Consider the following 19,780-nt stretch of genomic DNA (forward strand, 5'->3'; position numbering starts at 1 on the left):
TATGGCAACTCCTTGACATTGGGTTAGAACTTGTTCTCAGCTCTGTGCGGTGATTACCCTCTGAAGCCTCCAAACCGTAGGAAAAGTCTGCTGTGCACAGCAACCTTGTGTTAGTGGTTCTTTGGGGGAATGACAGATGGCAGGTGTGTGCTGAAGGGGGGCTGACGAAAGAGGGAGGTAATCGCTCAGATCTGGACGCTGCAGTGGTGGAGAAACACGAGTCCCAGATCTTCAGAGATTTTGGGGAATTGGGTTCTAGATGTCACAGGAGTGGGATGGGCACTCCAGGAAGCCTGGGATTCACGTGGGGACACCCCATCTGGAGACATCTGGGTTTCAGCTGAATTCATTTGCTACTCTAGGACTTAGGACTTCAGTTTGTGAAGACATCATGTTAGAAGAGCTTGTAACAAAGCCTCAAGATCCTAATGGAGGAAAAACAATCTGAGAATCTGATGAGGACAGGGCTGTGTGAAAAGAAGGGCTGGACTTGTGGTTAGAGGGAAGAAGCTAGAAAAAAGAATCCTGAGCTTTCCCTGGAATGTGTCCTCAGTCATGACTGTGCTTCTGTTGATTTTCAGGGATTAGGGCTGAACTCTTGCAACTCAAAAAGTGGTCCCCAGCCAGGCCGCTGGGCTTCACTTGGGAGCCCAGAGCCTCAGGCTCCTCCCCACACCTGAAGGCGGATCTGGGCCACAAGACTGGGTGACCGAGGTGCACATTTAAGTTTAAGAAGTGCTGTCCTAGAGAAATGGCTCTTAGCCTCTGCTCCCGGCATCCTGCGGACTGGGAGCCAGCCTGCGCTCGTTTTGTTTTGACACAAGGATCCCTCTTCCTTCCTCTGGGCGCTCTGCTCTGTGGATTCCTGTTTTCCAGGACCCCTGGCTCCTGGTTTCTCCTCCTGCTTTGTGGTTTTTGCTGCTCAGTTTCCTTTGCTGGGTTCTTAGCCCTTGACGGTCCTTTAAATGTCAGAGCATCCCAGGGCTCTGCTCTCTGCCTTTTCTAGTCCCCGAGCTTAAATATCACCTCTATGCTGATGGCCACACACTCCTATCTCTAGCCTGGACTCTGTCTGTGAGCTCCCTCACGCAACTGTCCACTTGGCTGTTTGCACTGGAACATCTAACCAGCATCTCGGACTTAACAGCCTCAAGAGGAATTCCAGATTTTTGCCTTACACCAGCCCTGCCCTTGCCTTCCACGGTGGGGTAAGGTGGGCCACCTCCTCCTAGTTGCATGGGCCCCAAATCCAGAATCTGCCCACTTCTCACCCTCCTCTGCCACCACCCGAGTCCCTAGAGTGGACTGAGCAATACTCTCTTACCCTGCCTCCCTCTTCCTCTCTAGATCCCTCTGCATCTGTTCTCAGCAGAGCCGCAATAGTCAGTTCTTAAAAACGTAAACCGGATCCCATCTTTCTCCTGCTCAAAACCTTCCAATGACCTCCTGCCTTACTCCAAACAAATCCATGGTCCTATAGTGGCCTACTAGGCCCTAGAGGTCTGTCTACTCCCTCTGCTCCCTCCTTGGCCTCTACCTGCATCTCATCCCTGCCCCCCACCCCTGCCGCCGTTCCAGCCATGCTGGCCTCCTCATTGCGCCTTGAATGTGTCAGACTTGCTTGTCCCTTCATTGATGTAGTTCAGGCTATGTGGAAAGCAGTGTTGCGTTTATTCTGTAACTTGCTTTTATTCACTCAATAATACATCTTGTTCTAGCTCATTTTAAATTGAAGCATAGGGTAAATGTATGATGCTATGATCTGAATGTTTGTGTCCCCCCAGACCCCAAATTCATATGTTGAAATCTTAACTCGCAAGTGATGGTATTAAGGGATGGGGCCTTTGGGACGTACTTAGGTCATGAGGGCTCTGCTCTCGTGGATTGTAAATGGGATTAGCACCCTTATAGAAGAGACCCCCCAAAGCTCCCTAGTCCCACCAGCCACGTGAAGATATAATGAGAAGTCTGTGACCTGAAGGAGAGCCCTCACCCACCCGTACTGGTACCCTGATCTTGGACTTCCACCTCCTGAGCTGTGAGAAATAAACTTCTGCTGTTTATAAGCTGCCCAGTTTGTGGTATTTCAGGTTATAGCAGCCCGAATGGACTGAGACATATTACAACTTATTTATTTAGCCCTTCCTGGAACAATGGCCATTTTACTTATTTCCAATGATGAAGATCCTTGTACACATGTGTGTTTTGCTGAGTTCAGCGATAAGAAATGAAATTTCTGAGTCAGAGGGTTTATGTCCTTCCAGGTGCAATGGGTACTGCCAGCTTGCCAAACTGACTTACCAGCTCCCACCAGTAGTGTGTATAAGAGTACCTGGATCCCTGTACTCTTGTCAGCACTTGATATCATGAAAGTTTTGTGTGTACAACTTTCAAAATGGAAAGAAATCCTATCTACTCTTCTATCTGCACAGGTATATGGAGACATGTTGCCAAACAATAATGACATTGTTTTCTCCATGATAAAATTTGGGACAAATTTATACTTTTTATTTTCATGCTTTTTGCTATTACTTAGTATATTGGTTTCTTAAGGCTGCCATGGCAAAGTACCACAAACTGGATTGCTTGAAACAATAGAAATCTATTTATTTATTGATCTGTCTATCTGTCTATTAATTAATTAATTAATTTATTTTTAATGGTCGTGCCGGGCAGTGTGTGGGATCTTAGTTTCCCCACCAGGGATCGAACCTGCACCCGCTTCAGTGGAAGTGCAGAGTCTTAACTACTGGACCACCAAGGAGGTCCAACAATAGAAATTTATTCTCTCTCAGTTTGGGAGGCTAGAAGTTTGAAATCAAGGAGCTGGCAAGGTTGATTCCTTCTGGGAGCTTGGAGGGAGAATCTGTCCCATGCTTCTCTCCTAGCTTCTGGTGGTTGCTGGCAATCTTTGGCATTTCTTCACTTGTAGCTACATTACTCCAATCTCTGCGTCTGTCTTTACATGGCCTTCTTCCCTGTGTGTCCCTGTGTCCAAATTTCCTTCTTCTAAGGATGCTAGTCTTTGGATTTAGGGCCTACCCTACTCCAGTATGACCTTGTTTCAATAAGACCACATTCACAGGATTCAGGTGGACATGAAATTTTGGGGGACATTATTCAATTCAGGACATTCAGTTTTTTATTTTTAATAAGTGTATGTGTAGTTTTCACCAAAAACAACACAGGAGAGGGTTTAAGAGTGGGGCAGCAGAGTGTTGAGTTTAAATCCCAGCTCACCACTTACTGGCTATCACATCCTGGCCAGGTTGCTTAAACTCTGTAAGTCTCAGTTTTTTAATCTATAAAATGGGATATGATAATCAAACCTACCTCAGAGACTTATTGTGAGAGAAAGCATGCAAAGCACAGTGCCTGAGTGATGACATTGGCTCTCATTCTTCTTGTTTTTTACAAAGCAGCAGCTGAATAAATACTTTTTAAAATATAACAAAACAAAAACCTCTTTGGCTCCTCACTGCTTATAAGATAAGGGCCAAGTATCTTGGCCTGGGAGACAGACCAGCCCTAAGCCACCATTGTGTCCCATTTCCTGCCACTCGTCCAAGGCCATTTATGCTCCAACCACCTGGAACTTCTCATTGTTTTTAAAAATAAACCATCCTCTCCCTGGTCTCAGCATCCTTTCACAAATGATTCCCTTTGCCTGCAGAGCTATTCTCCATTATTTATGCCTGGTACCCTCTTCTTCATTCTCAATGTCACTTTTTCTATCTCCCCTGAGTTGGTCCTGCCCTCCTAGTACTCACTCACAAAACAATACTATATATAGGTACATCTATATGTATGTAAATTTCTAGAAAAAGGTCTAGAAATATGATCAGTTGACTCTTAATTGTGTCATCTCATTCAGGAGGTTAAGCTTGCAGGTACTGATCTAGGGAACTTTATGTTTGATGTTTAAACTTTAAACAGTAACAATATGTTCATGTGTTACTTGTGTAATTACAAATAAAAATGTAAGCCATTCATATTTATTATACAAAAGTTGGAAACCAAGAAAGGGTCAAAAGAAGAAAAAAAGAATCTGTTGTAGTCTTACTCCCTCTCCCCAAAGACAGCATTGCCATTTTTGATGTATTTCTTTTTAGTCTTTTTTGTGTATTTTTAAAAAGTATAATCACACTCTACAATTTTGTATCTTGGTTTTTCTCTTAATATTATAACATACACATTTCCTCATATTATTAGAAACTCTTTATAACCATCATAATAGTGAATTACCCTCTTTTGTTAGTTAGATCATTTCCACTATTTTTTTAAATTTAATTTTTATTTTATGTTGGGGTATATTTGATTTACAGTGTTGTGTTAGTTTCAGGTGTATAGCAAAGTGATTCAGTTATACATATATCCATTCTTTTTCAGATTCTTTTCCCATATAGGTTATTACAGAAGAGTAGAGTTCCCTGTGCTATACAGTAGGTCCTTGTTGGTTATCTTTTTTTTTTTTTTTCGGTACGCGGGCCTCTCACTGTTGTGGCCTCTCCCATTGCGGAGCACAGGCTCCGGACGCGCAGGCTCAGCGGCCAAGGCTCACGGGCCCAGCCGCTCCGCGGCATCTGGGATCTTCCCGGACCGGGGCACGAACCCGTGTCCCCTGCATCGGCAGGCGGACCCTCAACCACTGTGCCACCATGGAAGCCCGGTTATCTATTTTATATATAGTAGTGTGTATATGTTAATTCCAAACTCCTAATTTATCCTTCCCCCCACCTTTCCCCTTTGGTAGCCATAAGTTTGTTTTCAAAGTCTGGGAGTCTGTTTCTGTTTCATAAATAAATTCATTTGTATCATCTTATGAGATTTCCACATATAAGTGATATCATATAATATTTGTCTTTGACTTACTTCACTTAGTATGATAATCTCTAGGTCCATCCATGTTGCTGCAAATGACATTATTTCATTCTGTTTTTATGGCTGAGTAATATTCCATTCTATATATGAACCACATCTTTATCCACTCCTCTGTCGATGGACATTTAGGCTGCTTCCATGTCTTGGCTATTGTAAATAGAGCTGCAATGAACATTGGGGTGCATGTATCTTTTCGAATTATGGTTTTCACCAGAAATATGCCCAGGAGTGGGATTGCTGGGTCATATGGTAGCTCTATTTTTAGTTTTTTAAGGAACCTCCATACTGTTCTCCATAGTGGTTGTACCAATTTACATTCCAACTTACGATGTAGGAAGGTTCCCTTTCCCACTATTTTTTCTGTTATAAACAGCACTCTAAAATTTTGTTCTTAAAGTGCTTTTAATATTTTGAATTATTTGCTAAGGATATGTTCCCAGAAAATAAATTATTGGATCCAAGGATATGAATACAGTATTTCTGAACCTTTTAGTATATATTACCACATTGCTTTCTAAAAGTTTTAAAAAATAATTTATGTCTTGTCATCCAAGAGAATGTTTCAGTAGAGGTTTTAAGGTAAAGATAATGGGAGCATGATATAATATCTTAAATTGGATTAGAGTTGGCCATTTCTGGGGCAGAGTGGATGCAGTAAGGGAGGATTAGGGACGTGTGGGTGTCTGTGTGGACACCTTGGTGCCACTCATTGGCATTAGAAACCTAGGAGAAGAAGCAGGTTGTCTGGAATGATGGTGTGTTTGAAGTTCTTCTCTGACAGCACCTGCCTTTGTACTTGTTTCTTCTGCTCTTGTCTACCTGGTTAACTCTTACTCATTTGTAGAGATTCACCTGAAATGATGCCTGTTTTGAGAGGCCCTCCTGATGCCCCTACCCTCCCACCATGAATTAGAGCATCCCTCTGGCCTAGCACTCACAGCACAAAATTGCTATTTCTGACTTAAAAAAAAAAATCTATCTCTCCTACTAGACTGCTCTAAACTGCTTGAGCAGATGGACTGTTTGTTTCACTTCTGGGTCCCCAGCACCAGGCACAGAATTTGACATTTACTAAATGCTCATTATACTTGTTTCCATTCCTTTCTTTGCTTCTCTCCAGGGGAGAAATTTTGTAGGACATTACTCTACCATAGAACCCGGAGGTTATTTCAAAGAAATCTTCTATTGCCTCGCTTAAATTCATTAAATTTCTCTTAGTCGTCCCAAATTTTAGGGAAAAAATTATTGCCAACTGCTGGGGTGAACCATGGAAATTCTCTAAAAAAGATGACATCCGAGCTAAAATTATGTCCTTTGTGATTGTATTCGTAAGCACTTGTGTGCCCTGGGAATATGCTTTCCATTTTGGCCTGTGTTCCTTTAAGGAATGTTCTTGTGGGGCAAGTATAAATCATATTAGCTTTATTGTAAGTAGTCTTTGTGAAATATGCTTTCATTTTTAGCCCCTTGACAAATGTATGTAGTAACTCCGTTACCCTTTTGTTCCCTGTGATCTCCAAGACCAGTTCAGAGCGACTGAGATACAAATTGTGCACATCACTGATTTGCCTTCTTTTAGGGCTAAGCCTTCTAAGTGGCCCAGAGCAGTTAAGTTCTGAGCCACCCTTCTGCCTATATGATTATCTTGCTTTTACTAATGAGCAAAATAAATTCATCCAGATGTCGATGGACCTTTAATTTCATGCAAATGTCACGGGAAGGATTTTGCCTTCTTGGAAAAAGATCCCACCTTGATCGATTAACTGTCTACTTTATGATTCTCAGCTTGGATCAGGTTCCAGTGGGTATTTAATTTCATTATCACACCTCTCCTGTGCCGTCATAAAGGACCCCCTCCAATTTCTGCTCTAAATCTTGAGAAATTATTTACTTAAATCATTCCAGTTGGCATTGGACACGAAATGCAGATATTAGTTTTTGTTTTGCTTTAATTTTTTTCCCCTTGAAAAAAGGAATCTAAAAAAAAATGAAAACTTATTTTTCATCTACCCCTTCTTTCTTGATCCAGGAACATTTGAACCATTAATGCTGGGTCATTTCTAACTTAGCCAACACAATTGTTGAATTTGTGGTTTTCAGCAGATTTGCAGTTTGGCTTTTCATCTTTGACTAATGATTGCTTTTAGGCCTTTGTGGCTTATTCATTTCCCTAACATTTTAAATAAATAGTGAAATGTCATGGAAACCAGGGCTTGTTTCTTTCTCTCTCTATGTGTGCATCTGTTTTGGTTGTTTCTCTTCAACAGTGATTTCAGCCTCTATTTAGGGGTGTGAAATACATGTTACTCTTTGATGCTTTTTATGTACATTTGGCCTGGGCCATTATAATGAGCAGATTGACGCAGATGCCCAGGAGCCTCCCAAGGAGGATTTAGTAAGATTATGGAGAAAGAAGAGTCATTTCATTTATTCATCACTTGTTTGTACATTTCTCCTGTGAGTTTTATTGAGGCCCTACTATGTGCCAAGCACTAAACCGTATACTAGGTATTCCTTGGACACTCTTGTCAAAAAGCCAGTTGGGTATTTGGCTGAGACGGACAGGGATTAAATGAATAAGGATGCCAATCAGCATATAATTATAAGTGGTGTATAAATGCTGTATAACAGTGGTGACATTCTTTCTTATCACCACCAATCTCATTGGAAAAGTCTTTAACTATTGGGAAGCTGTCAGGTTCATGATCACAAATATAAGTTTTCCAGAGTTCTAATTTCCCCTTGAAAGCTCAAATTTTATCATTTTGTAACAAAATGATATTTCCAGTTTCCCTGGAAATGATAAGCTCACTTCATTCACTTTTGGGAATATGTCTGCCAAACACACGCATAAAACACACCTACTTCAACTCTTGATGCCAACAGTCCCCCAGGTGCTTTTCCTTGAGAAAATCATTGTACTTTGTCATGCAGCAGAAGTGCTGCGTGCATGCGGTCATTTTCTACGGCTTCACCAGGGCATGCTTCAGTGAAACTGGCATTTTGAGAATGTTTTATTTGTATTTACTTTAACTGCGACCGTGTGATGAAGGATATGTCGACCACTAGGACAGTTGGGTGCTACTGCCTCGACTCCTGCCGAGGCGTCAGTTTTACCCACCAACGCACACAGTGAGAAGGCAAATGTCTTAGTATTACTCGAAAAATAGTTTTGACATCATGGACCCCCCGAGGGGAGCACAGACCATGCTTTGAGGACCACAGCTATTTTTTCATTCAACAAACATTTATTGAAAGTTTCCTGTGGACCAGTTCCTGGGAGAGATGCTCCATCTACAACCTCAAGGCATGCTCACATCTTCCACATCTAATAGTAACCAAAGTTAACTGAGGAGGGCTTAATAAAGAGACTTTTTACAAAGGTGTGGCAAGATGAAGGTGAACTACCAAGAAACGATAAAGGATGCAGGGATAAGACTCCTGAGGCATGAGGGCGGAAGGGAAGAGTGTGGTTCCCAGACCCGGAACGGCAGCCCTCTAGGAGCTGGGTCTTCAGGGGAGGGATGCAGCCAACCTGCCGAGACTCCTCGGGGAGGTTGCAGGGGAGTACATACCCTCACCTCTCCCCTCCTACCTCTAGTCCGCTGCTGGCGCCTCCTATACGCCAAACCCAACCGGAAACCCCAGGACAAAAGACTCTGTGGTTGCAGTTCATCTAGGTCAGTCTCTTAGTGCAAAAGACCAGGTGAAGGAGGGGAGAGAATGGGTTTAGAAGTGAAAATGGAGACTACATATTTGGCACAGAGCTTTATTTGTACCATTTCATTTAATCCTGGCAACCCAGTGAGATAAGTGCGAGGGCCATCCCCACATTGCAGATGGACAAACTGAGGCTGGAGAGGTAAAGCAATAGTACTGGCAGGGTTTTGTTTGGAACCAGACCCTGATCCGGACCCAGACCCAAACCTCTTAGCCTCTCCACCACACCGCTCTGGCAAACAGGCAGGCAAGAAGATGGCAACGTGGGTTTCCTTCAGTGAGCTGCTTACACGGAACAGTTGAATAAGCAAAGCTGTATGCTGAGAAGTCCTTGTTCCTTATTGACAAGCCTGCACACTGCCTTCCTGTTCCTCCCGATGACTATTCTTCTGGCCAAAGATTCCTCAGACAGGGAAGACAGGGCAGGGTTCAGCCCCAGACTCACAAACGTGTCCAGCAAGCTGCTGGGGAATCCTTGTTGGATCCCATAAGCAGCCCTCCCAGCATCCAGCCCTTCCCCAGCTGCCCCGGAGACTCCACACCCAGGACACAGGGTGCATTTTGAAGAGTTAAATGAAAACAACGATAATCAAAACAATTTTAAACTGCATGAGTCCTGGGGGAAAGAAAAAACATTTCAGGAAAATTGGACACCTCCTAATTCATTCCTTTGCACAGTCATTAAATTGAAAAAAAAAGTTATATTTAAAATAGGATGTAGACTTCCTAGGGGTTTTTCTTGAAACTTAAGAACTCAAAGTTCTAGACTGGACCGTCTGTTAAAGCTTCATTAATGCCATAGGAGGGTTTTCATGATTTAGGATTTTTATATCTATACATGCCAAAATAATCTTATATTACCACATATGACTACTCTCGCCCAAGGTGAAATGCCACTTCTCTGGTTAATGGCCTGCAGCTTTGGGTTACCCGTATGTGTTTATGTGGACTGTTCCATGCACACTTTGCAATGATTCCCATCCCATAATCTCAGCACCAAGGCTTATTTCAGGGCAATATCGACAACATACATCCTACAAATTACAAGTCTTTTTTTTTTTATCTCTTCTGTGGGGGAAACATAAAGTTCACATGCCAATATGTGAGCCAAGACACATGACACCTCCACTAAAAAATCTGATGTGGCCCAATTAAGTCCCTACTGTCAGAATGTGGTCACTGCTAAACAGAGTAACCAGGGCTATGCCAGGAGAAGTCCAGAGAGCTATGGGGTCACAGGGAACCTGAGAAGGCTGCCTGGAGGAAGAAGCATCTAAGCTGAGGGCTGAAAAGTCAGATAGGAGTGAGACAGGAAAAAGAGAAGGCACAGGGGTGTGCCAGGCAGAGAAAATAGCATGAGATTAGAGAGCAGAGCGAGTGTAGCCAATCCAGGGACAGACGGAGTGCAAAGGGTTGATGGTGGGAGAAGAGGAAATGGGTGAGGCTGGGCCATCGGGAGCCCCACAAAACATTGAAGGCACTGGAATTTCTCCTGAGCCCAGTGGAAGCCATTCAGGTATTTTAAGTGAGGAAACAACATGAGTAGATTTAAAAAAATGTCACTTTGCAACAGGATAAAGAGATAGACAAACAAAACAAAACAAACAACAAGGATTTTTCACTCTCTTCTTTATAACTTTTTATTGTTACATAGTTTCAAAACAGTAATATGTATCACTGTTGTGATAAAAAAACCAATAAAACCATTTTCATTTTTCATGTTTTAAAAACCTACCCTGGGGCTTCCCTGGTGGCGCAGTGGTTGAGAGTCCGCCTGCCCATGCAGGGGACACGGGTTCATGCCCCGGTCCAGGAAGATCCCACATGCCGCGGAGCGGCTGGGCCCGTGAGCCATGGCCGCTGAGCCTGCGCGTCCGGAGCCTGTGCTCCGCAACGGGAGAGGCCACAACAGTGAGAGGTCCGCGTACCGCAACAAACAAACAAAACAAACAAACAAACAAAAAACCTACCCTGGCAAAAGACCTGAACAGATACTTCACCAAAGAAGAACACGGATCACAAACAAGCATATGAAAAGCTGCTCCATATCATATGTCATCAGGGAAATGCAAATTAAAACAGCAATGAGATACCACTACACACCTATTGGAATGGCCCAAATCCGGAACACTGACATGATCAAATACTGGCGAGGATGTGGAGCAACAGGAACTCGCATTCACTGCTGGTGGGAATGCAAAATGGTACAGCCACTTTCAAAGAGAGCCTGACAATTTCTTACAAAACTAAGCGTCCTCTTACCATATGACCCAGCAATCATGCTCCTTAGTATTTACCCAAATGAGTTGAAAACTTATGTTCAACACAACAACCTGCACACAGACGTTTATAGCAGCTTTATTCATTATTACCAAAACTTGGAAGCAACCACGATGCCCTTCAGTAGGTAAATGGATAGATAAACTGTGGTGCATCCAGACAGTGGAATATTATTTAGCACTAAAAAGAAGTGAGCTATCAAGCCATGAAAAGACGTGGAAGAAACTTAAATGCATATTACTAAGTGAAAGAAACTGATCTGAAAAGGCTACATACAGTATAATTCCAATGATATGATATTCTGGAAAAGGCAAACCTCTGGAGACAGTAAAAGGATCAGTCATTGCAAGGGTTAGAGGGGAGGAAGGGATGAATACGCAGAGCACAGAGGATTGTAAGGCAGTGAAAATACTCTGTATGATACTATAATGATGGATACGTTATACATTTGTCCAAACGCATAGAATATGCAACACCAAGAGCGACCCCAATGTAAACTATAGACTTTGGGTGATGACGCTGTGTCAACATAGGTTCATCTCTTGTAACAAACGCACCACTCTGGGGCGAGATGTTGATAATGGGGGAGATTGTGTGTTTGTGGGGACAGGGGGTATACGGGAAATTGCTGTACTTTCTGCTCCATTTTGCTGTGAACCTAAAAGTGCTCTGAAAAATAAAGTCTATTAAAAAGAAAAAAGGAAAAAATACCCACCCTGGCTGTGGGGTGGAATGTAGAGGAAGGAGGTAAGACGAGAGACAGGGAGAACCCTGCAGATGCAGTGGCAGGGATCTAGCAGGAGGGTGGGGACTGAGACTGGGCAGGGGCAGTGGGGATGGGGAGATGGGATCCAAGAGCATCCACGGGATTTAGGGGTTGCTTGGCTGGTGGGGGTGGAGAGTGGGGAAGAGGTGGGAGCCCAGGAGCAGGCTGGAACTCTGCTTTACCAGCCATGTGGGGTCACGGACAGACGCGTGGAGAACTACTGCTGGTGGTCTGGGCGATGCCCATGGACCACTTCTCTGTTTGCAGCAGGGGATGGAGAGGCAAGGTATGGAGGGAAAGAAGAGAATTTGTAAGTGATTAAGACAAGAGAAGTAACACTTCACTCTTATTTAAGAAGCATCCTATTGATTTACCATTTTTCTGGTGTATCATTTATATGGGATAATGCAATGAGAAACAACACACAGAAAACTCACAGCCTGAACTGGCTTTGTTGAAGATCAAGCCACTTTGGGAAGAGAAGATTTACCCTGAACCTGGAAGTGACACTCCTGTTGATCGAGGGCAGAGCAAGAGCAAACTGAGGAAGAGGAGGGGGAGAGACGATAACTGCATGCAAAGGAACAATCGCCCCTCCTCCAGCCGGATCAGTGTGTTCAGTGGTCGATGATCAATGGATGCACAGCCCAAGAAGCCGGCTCCTTTGCAGCAAACATCAGTAACAGCTATCATTTACGCTCTTTACTTGCTTCTAAGGGCGACAGCACACCCCTCATACGCCATCATCCTGGTACAGCTGCTGGTTTTCTCCACCCTGTCCCCCATCCATCCTCCACCTGGCTCTGCCCGGCTCCGGAAGTGGACCCCTAGAAACTGCATCGCCTGGATCCCTGGCCGGCTGGCTTCTGCGTGGGCTTGGCAGGAGATGGAGGGCAAGAGGAGAGAGAGGATGGGGTATTTGTCTCCTGCTCTTCCCCTGCTTTACAGAGGCTGAGCCCTTGCCCTGGGCCCTGCAGGTCTAGGCATGGCCATGGGGTTTTTCTCTATTGCTAGTCCCTGGTACTGGAATGCGCTTCGGTGGTTTACACAGCCTGTTTACACGGCTGTGAATGGTTCCTTCATTAAAGTTCCATTAGGGGAACCATCTGAAGGAGAAATTGTGGTTCTAGAGAAGCTCAGAGACCAACAACGCTTTGTTGTCAGTGACAACCATGGACCAGGGCAGGAGGGGGCCCTCTCTGCCGTTGTGAAGAGTGGCAGGAGGTGGTAGATCCCACGAGGAGGTGTCCTCACTTGCTGGTTACAGTGACATTATCCAGAGCCACAGGCCAAGCCCAAGGGGCAGTTGGTCATCACCTCTTCCCTCCTTGCAGGAAGGCAGTGCTGGCGAAGGCCTCTGAAGAGCCGTGGCCCTTTCAGGGCTGCATTTGGGCAGATCAGTCTGTTGGGTTGGAGCAGAAATGGTGGGGGGTGTGGGACGTGGTGTGGGCGGAACGGGAGGTAGAGTGACGGATGCAGGGGTGAGGAAGCTGGGACAGCCTGGGTGGCAACGGTGGAGACCCGACCTGCAGAAGTGGCAGAGATGGAGGGAGTCATCTGAGAACTCTCCTGGAGACAGGCTCAGAGTCCTCACACTCAGTCTCAGGATGAGTTGAGGGAGACACAGTGGTCCACGTCTGGCTCGGGTTCCTGAGTCGATGGAGAGGCTGGTCATGGAGCTGGGCAGCACCGGACAATCAGCTGCTCTCTGTTGTGGACACACCAACACATAGAGCCAGTTACATTTCATAGACATGGAATCATACAACACGTGGTCCTTTGTGACTGGCCTTTTTCACGTAACAATGTTTTCGAGGTTCATCCGGGTTGTAGCGTGCATCGTTCCTCGTAATGGCCATATAGTATTCCCCTTGTATAGGGACACATTACATTCTTTATCCATTCATCTACTGATGGACGTTTGGGTTGTTTCCACTTTTTGGCTATGATGAATAGTGCTGCTGTGAACAGCTGTGTACACGTTTCTGTGTGAACATATGCTTTCACTTCTCTTGTATACACAATTGTGGGGTCAAATGTTGACTCTGTTTAGCATCTTAAGGAGCTGCCAGGCTGTTTTTACAAAATGCCCCTTATCCCTAGTAACTTTATTTTGGCTTTAAGGTTTATTCTGTTTGATAATAGTATAGCAACTCCAGCTTTCTCACAGTTATCCCTTGCCTTTTAAAAAAGATGATTTTATCACAAACGTGTGCGGCCATAAATAAATAAATATATTATTTAGTTATGCATGTTTTGAGCTTTATTAGAATGGTGTCGCACTGTAAACACTGCCTTCCTGGACTTGCTCTTTCCACTCATTATGCTATTTCTAAGACTCATCTATGTTGTTGTATGTAGCTATAATTCACTTTTTCATTGCTGTATAATATTCCACGTTGTGACCCTACCATAATTTATCTATCCATCCTCCTGTCAATGGATATTTAACATGTTTCCAGATGTTTCCAGAATTTTGCTACTACAAACTTATTGCTGCTGTGAACATTCGTATCTGCTCTGGTTCTCAGAGTGACCAGCAGCATTCTCAGCTGGGAACTTGTTAGAAATGCAGATTCTGGAGCCCTAACCCAGACTCACTGAATCAGAAGCTCTGAAGGTGGGGCCCCAGCAGTCTGTAGGTTTTAACAAGTCTTCTGGGTGATTCTGATGCCTGATGAAATTTGAGAATCATTGCTCGAGGATATAAACAAGAGTGAAATTTCTGGATTGCAGGCAACCGATTGTTTTCCAAAGTGGTTTTTCCATGTAACTCTCTATCAGCAGTGTCTGTGAGTTCCCATGGATACACACCCTCGCCGCACTTAGGGTTGGTGGCGGTTTCTCCTGCCTGGCTGTGCTGCCCTGTCTCAGAACCACAGCTGTACCCCGAACATGGGCAGCTCGACCATCAGCCGTGAATAAAAGCTTCTCTTCGATGTGGGTTTGTTTTGCCAGGAGTACATGCACCATCTGCTCCGCCTGGAACGCCGTGCTGAAGAGCAGTTCCTGGAGCACTGGCTGAACCCCCACTGCAAGCCCCACTGCGACAGGAACATGGTCCATCCTGTGTAAGCAGCTCGGGACCAGCCCCCGGTACGTTCCTTCTCCCTGGCCTTCTGTTTCAGGGAGATGGCGGTGGGCAGTGCAGGCATGGCTCGGGGGTCTTCGAGAGCATGGTGTTAGGGGAACCAGCAGGTGAGCTGGTTATGGGTTGGAGAACGGGAAGTGCAAGGCAGGAGAGGTCGGTGGGAGCCAGGTTGAGAGGACCACTGGGGACGCGCACGGGGGCCTGACACCTGCTGAGTCACCAAGAGATCCCAAGTACGGGAAGGATGTGACCCTATTTGCCATCCAGAAAGGGTCCCTCTGGGATACAAATCTGGAGAGACATGGCTTGCTGAGACTTGGGTCTCTCCAGGTGGCGTCAGCATCCATGGGCTTGACTGGTGACATCCATCACAACGGTCACCATTGTCACCAGGATCAGCAACTTCTTTACTGCCTCCCCACAGCCTTCCAGACTGGGGCTCTGCCCAGCCTGTGTCCCATCTTCCCTCTTCTTCTGGCTTTGCCCTTTCAGTCCCCCTGACCTGCATGGTTCAGCACTCCCAGCACAGCCCACCTCTGTACCTCTGTTCCTGCGAGAGGCTGTTTGCTGCTCCACTCACAGTGTGTCTGTGTCCATCTCCTCGTCCCCTTTCCAATTCTTGCTAGATTACATAACTAAATCCCTTCAGAGGTTAAGCCTAGTGAGTCTCATTCCTCCTCTGTGATTTGTATGTATTAAGCAGGACAGGATATAACTGGGTACTTGATCATTTGTTGTTAAGAGAAATCTTCTTTCCTTGCTGTTTATTTTGTGCTGCTGTGAATTGACACAGGAACGCTCCCGTTAGAGGACTGCTCTTTATAATTTTCAGGGTGCTATCGCACAAAATCTCTCATTTGATCCTCTTAACACTCCTGATCATTGCAGGGCGTGTTTTTTTTTTTTTTTTTTTTTTTTTTTTTTGTGGTATGTGGGCCTGTCACTGTCGTGGCCTCTCCTGCTGCGGAGCACAGGCTCCAGACGCGCAGGCTCAGCGGCCATGGCTCACGGGCCCAGCCGCTCCGCGACATGTGGGATCTTCCCGGACTGGGGCACGACTCTCAACCACTGCGCCACCAGGGAAGCCTGCAGGGCGTGTGTTTTAACTCTGTTTTATAGGGGACCTAACTGAGCGTGATTAAGCTACTAAGTCATGCTGGGCAGTAGTTGGTGTGTCTGTCTTCTGACAACTCCAAATCCTGCAAGCTTTCCGCGGGCGGTACTGCTGGAACCTGGGTGTGTGTGTGTGTGTGTGTGTGTGTGTGTGTGTGTTGGGGATGGGGGTGGGCACGGTCCTCGTGAGGGGCTTTAACAGACAGTGAGAGGAGCATCTGCTAGGAATGGAACAGGAGTTCTGCTTTTGAGGGCTAGGGGCTGGGTTGACATCGTGCTCTGGTCCCCACTGCCTCTGGATCCCTGTTCTAGGTCAGAGCTTCTCCCACCCCCGGCACCAGGGACCTTTTTCCTCCAGCACCAGAAGCCCGCTCTTGGCTTCTTTCAGAACACAGCACTGCGGAGTACTTAAGAGCTCAGACTCTGGAGTTGGGCAGACTTGGGTTTTGTGCTCTGTGTTCCCGCTCTGTGACTTTGGACAAGTCACCTACCCTCTCTGAGTCTCCATTTCTATATCTGTAAACTGGGGTAGTGATGATATCTACAGAGCCTGGAGCGTAGTGACTGGCTCTGTGAGCAGAGGCACTTGTCACCATGGTGCAGGCCAGGGGAGGGGAGAGGCTTCCAGGACGCTGGTGGTGGTGGGGCGGGGGTTGCTCCTGCCAAACAGAGGCCTCGCTCCAGGCAACATCCATTTCAACCAGGAAAACCAGGCCGTAGTGGCTGGAGGGATGGGTCCACTTGGAACTTGGAGTCAGGTAGCATTCAGATTGTGACTCCATTTCGGAAACGATTCCTAACTTCTGTCTCGGTTTCCTCACCTGTAACATGGAAGAGTTCCTCCCTCATAAAGCTGTTCTGAGCATCAAAAAAGTCAGTGCATGGAAAACAGCGCTGCCCTGGCGCATGCTAGGAAGTGCTCAGGAAATGGCAGCTCGATAACTGTTTCCTCCTCCTCCCCCTCCCCCTTCCCCTCCCCCTTCCCCTCCTCTCCCTCCTCTCTTCCCCCCCCCACTTCTTCTTTTTTATCGACATCATCATCACATTAACATTATTTTCTTGTTCTTTTCCAGCAAGCATTTTGATAAACAGCGGCGCGGATACTATTGAAACAAGATGAGGCTCCTTTCGTTTCTTTTTCAGCTGTGGAATGGGCGTCTTCAGGCTTTGTGAGTCGTGGGCACAGCAGAGGTTGCCTTGGGGATTGATGGCAGATATTTGTGCTGCTTCATTTGACTAACGTGCACAACTCATTAAAACCAATCGTTAAACTCCAGGTCCCCCTCCCTGCCCCGCAATGGCCTTCCTACCACTGTGGCAGGGTGAGCAGAGGGAGAACCTTTCCTGGGGCCGGTGGAGCTGGGGCCTCCAGAACAGGAGAGGGGTTAGCGAGCAAGCCTTGTTCTGCTAAGTGAAGCACACCGCTTGGGGCGGCTGGGGTTTTGGTCATTGCTTTTTTTTTTTTTTTTCCTCTCCTTTTCTGCTCTAATAAACACTGGTGTTAAGCCTGCTTTCCATGGTTGTCTCCTTTCCTTTCCTACAAGAAGAGAAGCAGAGGTTTTTCTTCCTTGTTTATCTTTGTGACTCCAGGATCAGAAAATTTACTGTTCTTTGAATAGATGAATGGATAAAAATACAAACACCCAGCAATTTTTCACAAGAGCCATCTCTTTTGGTAAAGAGATTATTTACCTAAGGCCAGCTCTGGAAATAGAGCCGTAACTTAGTACCAGCTCTACACCCTGGTCTTCTAGCCAAGGGGACATTTCTTGTGGAAAGTGGGTTGCAGTTTCTATATCCTAGTGCCCCTCACCTGCCCACAAACCCCAGAATCAGAGATTGGACTATCAAAGACCAACAAAAGCAGAAATTGGGAGGGCAAGGGAAAGTGGACCAGGTGGTCCTAGGGAGAATGTGATGACATCCTCAAAAAAGGATAAGGAGAGATGCTCGTCCGCCCTGGGCTCCAGGGGAGCCGGGAGGGCTTGTCCACGAGAAAGTTACTGAGCTCTCAACAATGATGATACTAACATTTATTTTATCCCTATTATGGGCTGAATCCTGCACTAAGATTTTTACATACAGCGCCTCATTTGTTCATCACACAGTGGACAAAAAAATGTTGCCTGCCGTTTCAGTAAACAGTGAATGTTGCCGGCCATCAAGCCATCAGCCACTGAACTGCCCTTGGACCGTGGGTGCGTCCTGAGGGGAACTCACGATGGAGAAAAACAGGATACTGACCCTAGATAGTGAAGATGCATATCTAAGGAATACTTTCAGTGAGCCCAGACTTGCAACTTCCTAAACGTGGAAAAGCACTAAAATCATTAACTTGAGATGTCTGGTTTTTTGTGATTAGCAGTAATCTTTCAATGTTCAGCTACCTGTGTGTTTGCTTTTTTTTTTTTCCCCAGCCAAAACTCCTGTGTATAAGGCTCCTCCCGCACCTCTTCAGAGCAGTTCTCAGAGCTATCTGTGAGGCTGTCTCCCAGGCGAGAGTCCTCAGTAAGGTCCCCGAATAAAACTTAAAATATTTAGGCAGTGCGTTTTTCTTCAGTCGACAACACCTACTCTGTGCAGTAGCTGTGGTTATTATTCCCACTTTATAGATGAGAAAACTGAGGTTTACAGAATTTAGGTAGTGTATTAGTTTTCTACCTTGGCTGTAACGAATGACCAGAAACTTAAAACAACACACGTTTATTATCTTACATTCTGGAGGTCAGAAGTCCAACCTGAGTCTCATGGGGCTAAAGTCGGAGTGTCAGCCTCTCTGCAGGCTCTCGAGGTGAATCTGTTTCTTTGCCTTTTCCAGCTTCTAGAGGCTGCCTGCCTCTCTCATCTTGTGTCTCCTTTCCTCTGTCTCCAAGGCCAGTAATAATGAGTTGAGTTCTTCTCACACCATATCATTCTGACCAGCTCTCCTACCTTCCTCTTCCACTTTTAAGGACCTTTGTGATTACATTGGGCCCATTCGGATAACCCAGGACAACCTTCCTATCTTAAGGTTAGTTGATTAGTAACCTTGATTCCCCATTGCCACTCAAGGTAACATATTTACAGGTTCCAGGGATGAAGATGTGGACATCTTGAGGGGAGGTGTTATTCTGCCTACCACGGGCTACCAGAGCTGGAATCTGACCCTAGGAAGCCCCTCACTACTCTGGTCCCCCAACCATTCTGCACCTCTGCCCTTAAACCTGAAATCCATCTGCCTTAAGTGGTTAAGTCGTTTTCTCACCTGAGCTCCTTGAGTGCTCAGAATGGGACCTTAATGGGACACTATTGCACCTCCCATCTAGCAGGGGCATTGTTTGAGTGCCAGACCCATTCCACGGACTCTGAAATTTAATACAGGGACTTGTATGGGGCGTAGTGGCAGACAGAACGGTTCTGTTCAGGCCACCACACCACCTGTGTCTCAGGGTGTTTTCCAAGTAGTAGGAGCTGCACATGTGTGTGGGAGACAGGATGCAAGGTAATGACACTGATAGGTTCCAAAGAAGAGCAGGAATGAAGCAGAATTAAAAATAAAGCAGACCCACAGGGAGCCAGGGTCTCACATCCCAGCAGAGGAGGAGGGGGCCTCCTTGAGTTTCTAGGAAACTTGGACACAGCTCACATCTCAGGGGCAAACACTCCTTTTACGATCAGAGGGCATTCTTCTTCTATCAGATAGACCCTGATTTTCAACCTCCTCCCCTGGACACACAGGCCGGCTGTGCTTACTTTACCTGGTGCACACTTCCCAGAGGCCACAGACAAAGGGGCTAGAGCTCTGTGTTCACAGTGAGCTCACTCCAATGTCACCTCCCCCCCCTCACAGCAGCTTCTCAGATGGAAGGTGAGTGAGAGCGAGGGCACCTCAGGACAAACTTGACAGCAGCAGAAAACAGGCTTGGAGCCAGACTGCATTCCAATCCTGG

At 45.8% G+C, this 19,780-nt stretch overlaps 1 protein-coding gene across 1 annotated transcript in view; it reads left to right on the forward strand.

Annotated features, from left to right (window-relative positions):
• C20H17orf67 (chromosome 20 C17orf67 homolog) overlaps positions 1–17,312 on the forward strand; it is a 34,146-nt gene extending 16,834 nt beyond the window's left edge. The window contains exons 4-5 of the mRNA XM_030881638.2: positions 14,606–14,743; positions 16,925–17,312. Coding sequence (XP_030737498.1) covers positions 14,606–14,722 — 117 coding nt within the window. The 3' untranslated portion in view covers positions 14,723–14,743; positions 16,925–17,312. The remainder of the gene's footprint in view (positions 1–14,605; positions 14,744–16,924) is intronic.
• The last annotated feature ends 2,468 nt before the right edge of the window (positions 17,313–19,780 follow it).

Source organism: Globicephala melas, chromosome 20 (genome assembly GCF_963455315.2).
Source record: "Globicephala melas chromosome 20, mGloMel1.2, whole genome shotgun sequence".
Classification (NCBI taxonomy): domain Eukaryota; kingdom Metazoa; phylum Chordata; class Mammalia; order Artiodactyla; family Delphinidae; genus Globicephala; species Globicephala melas.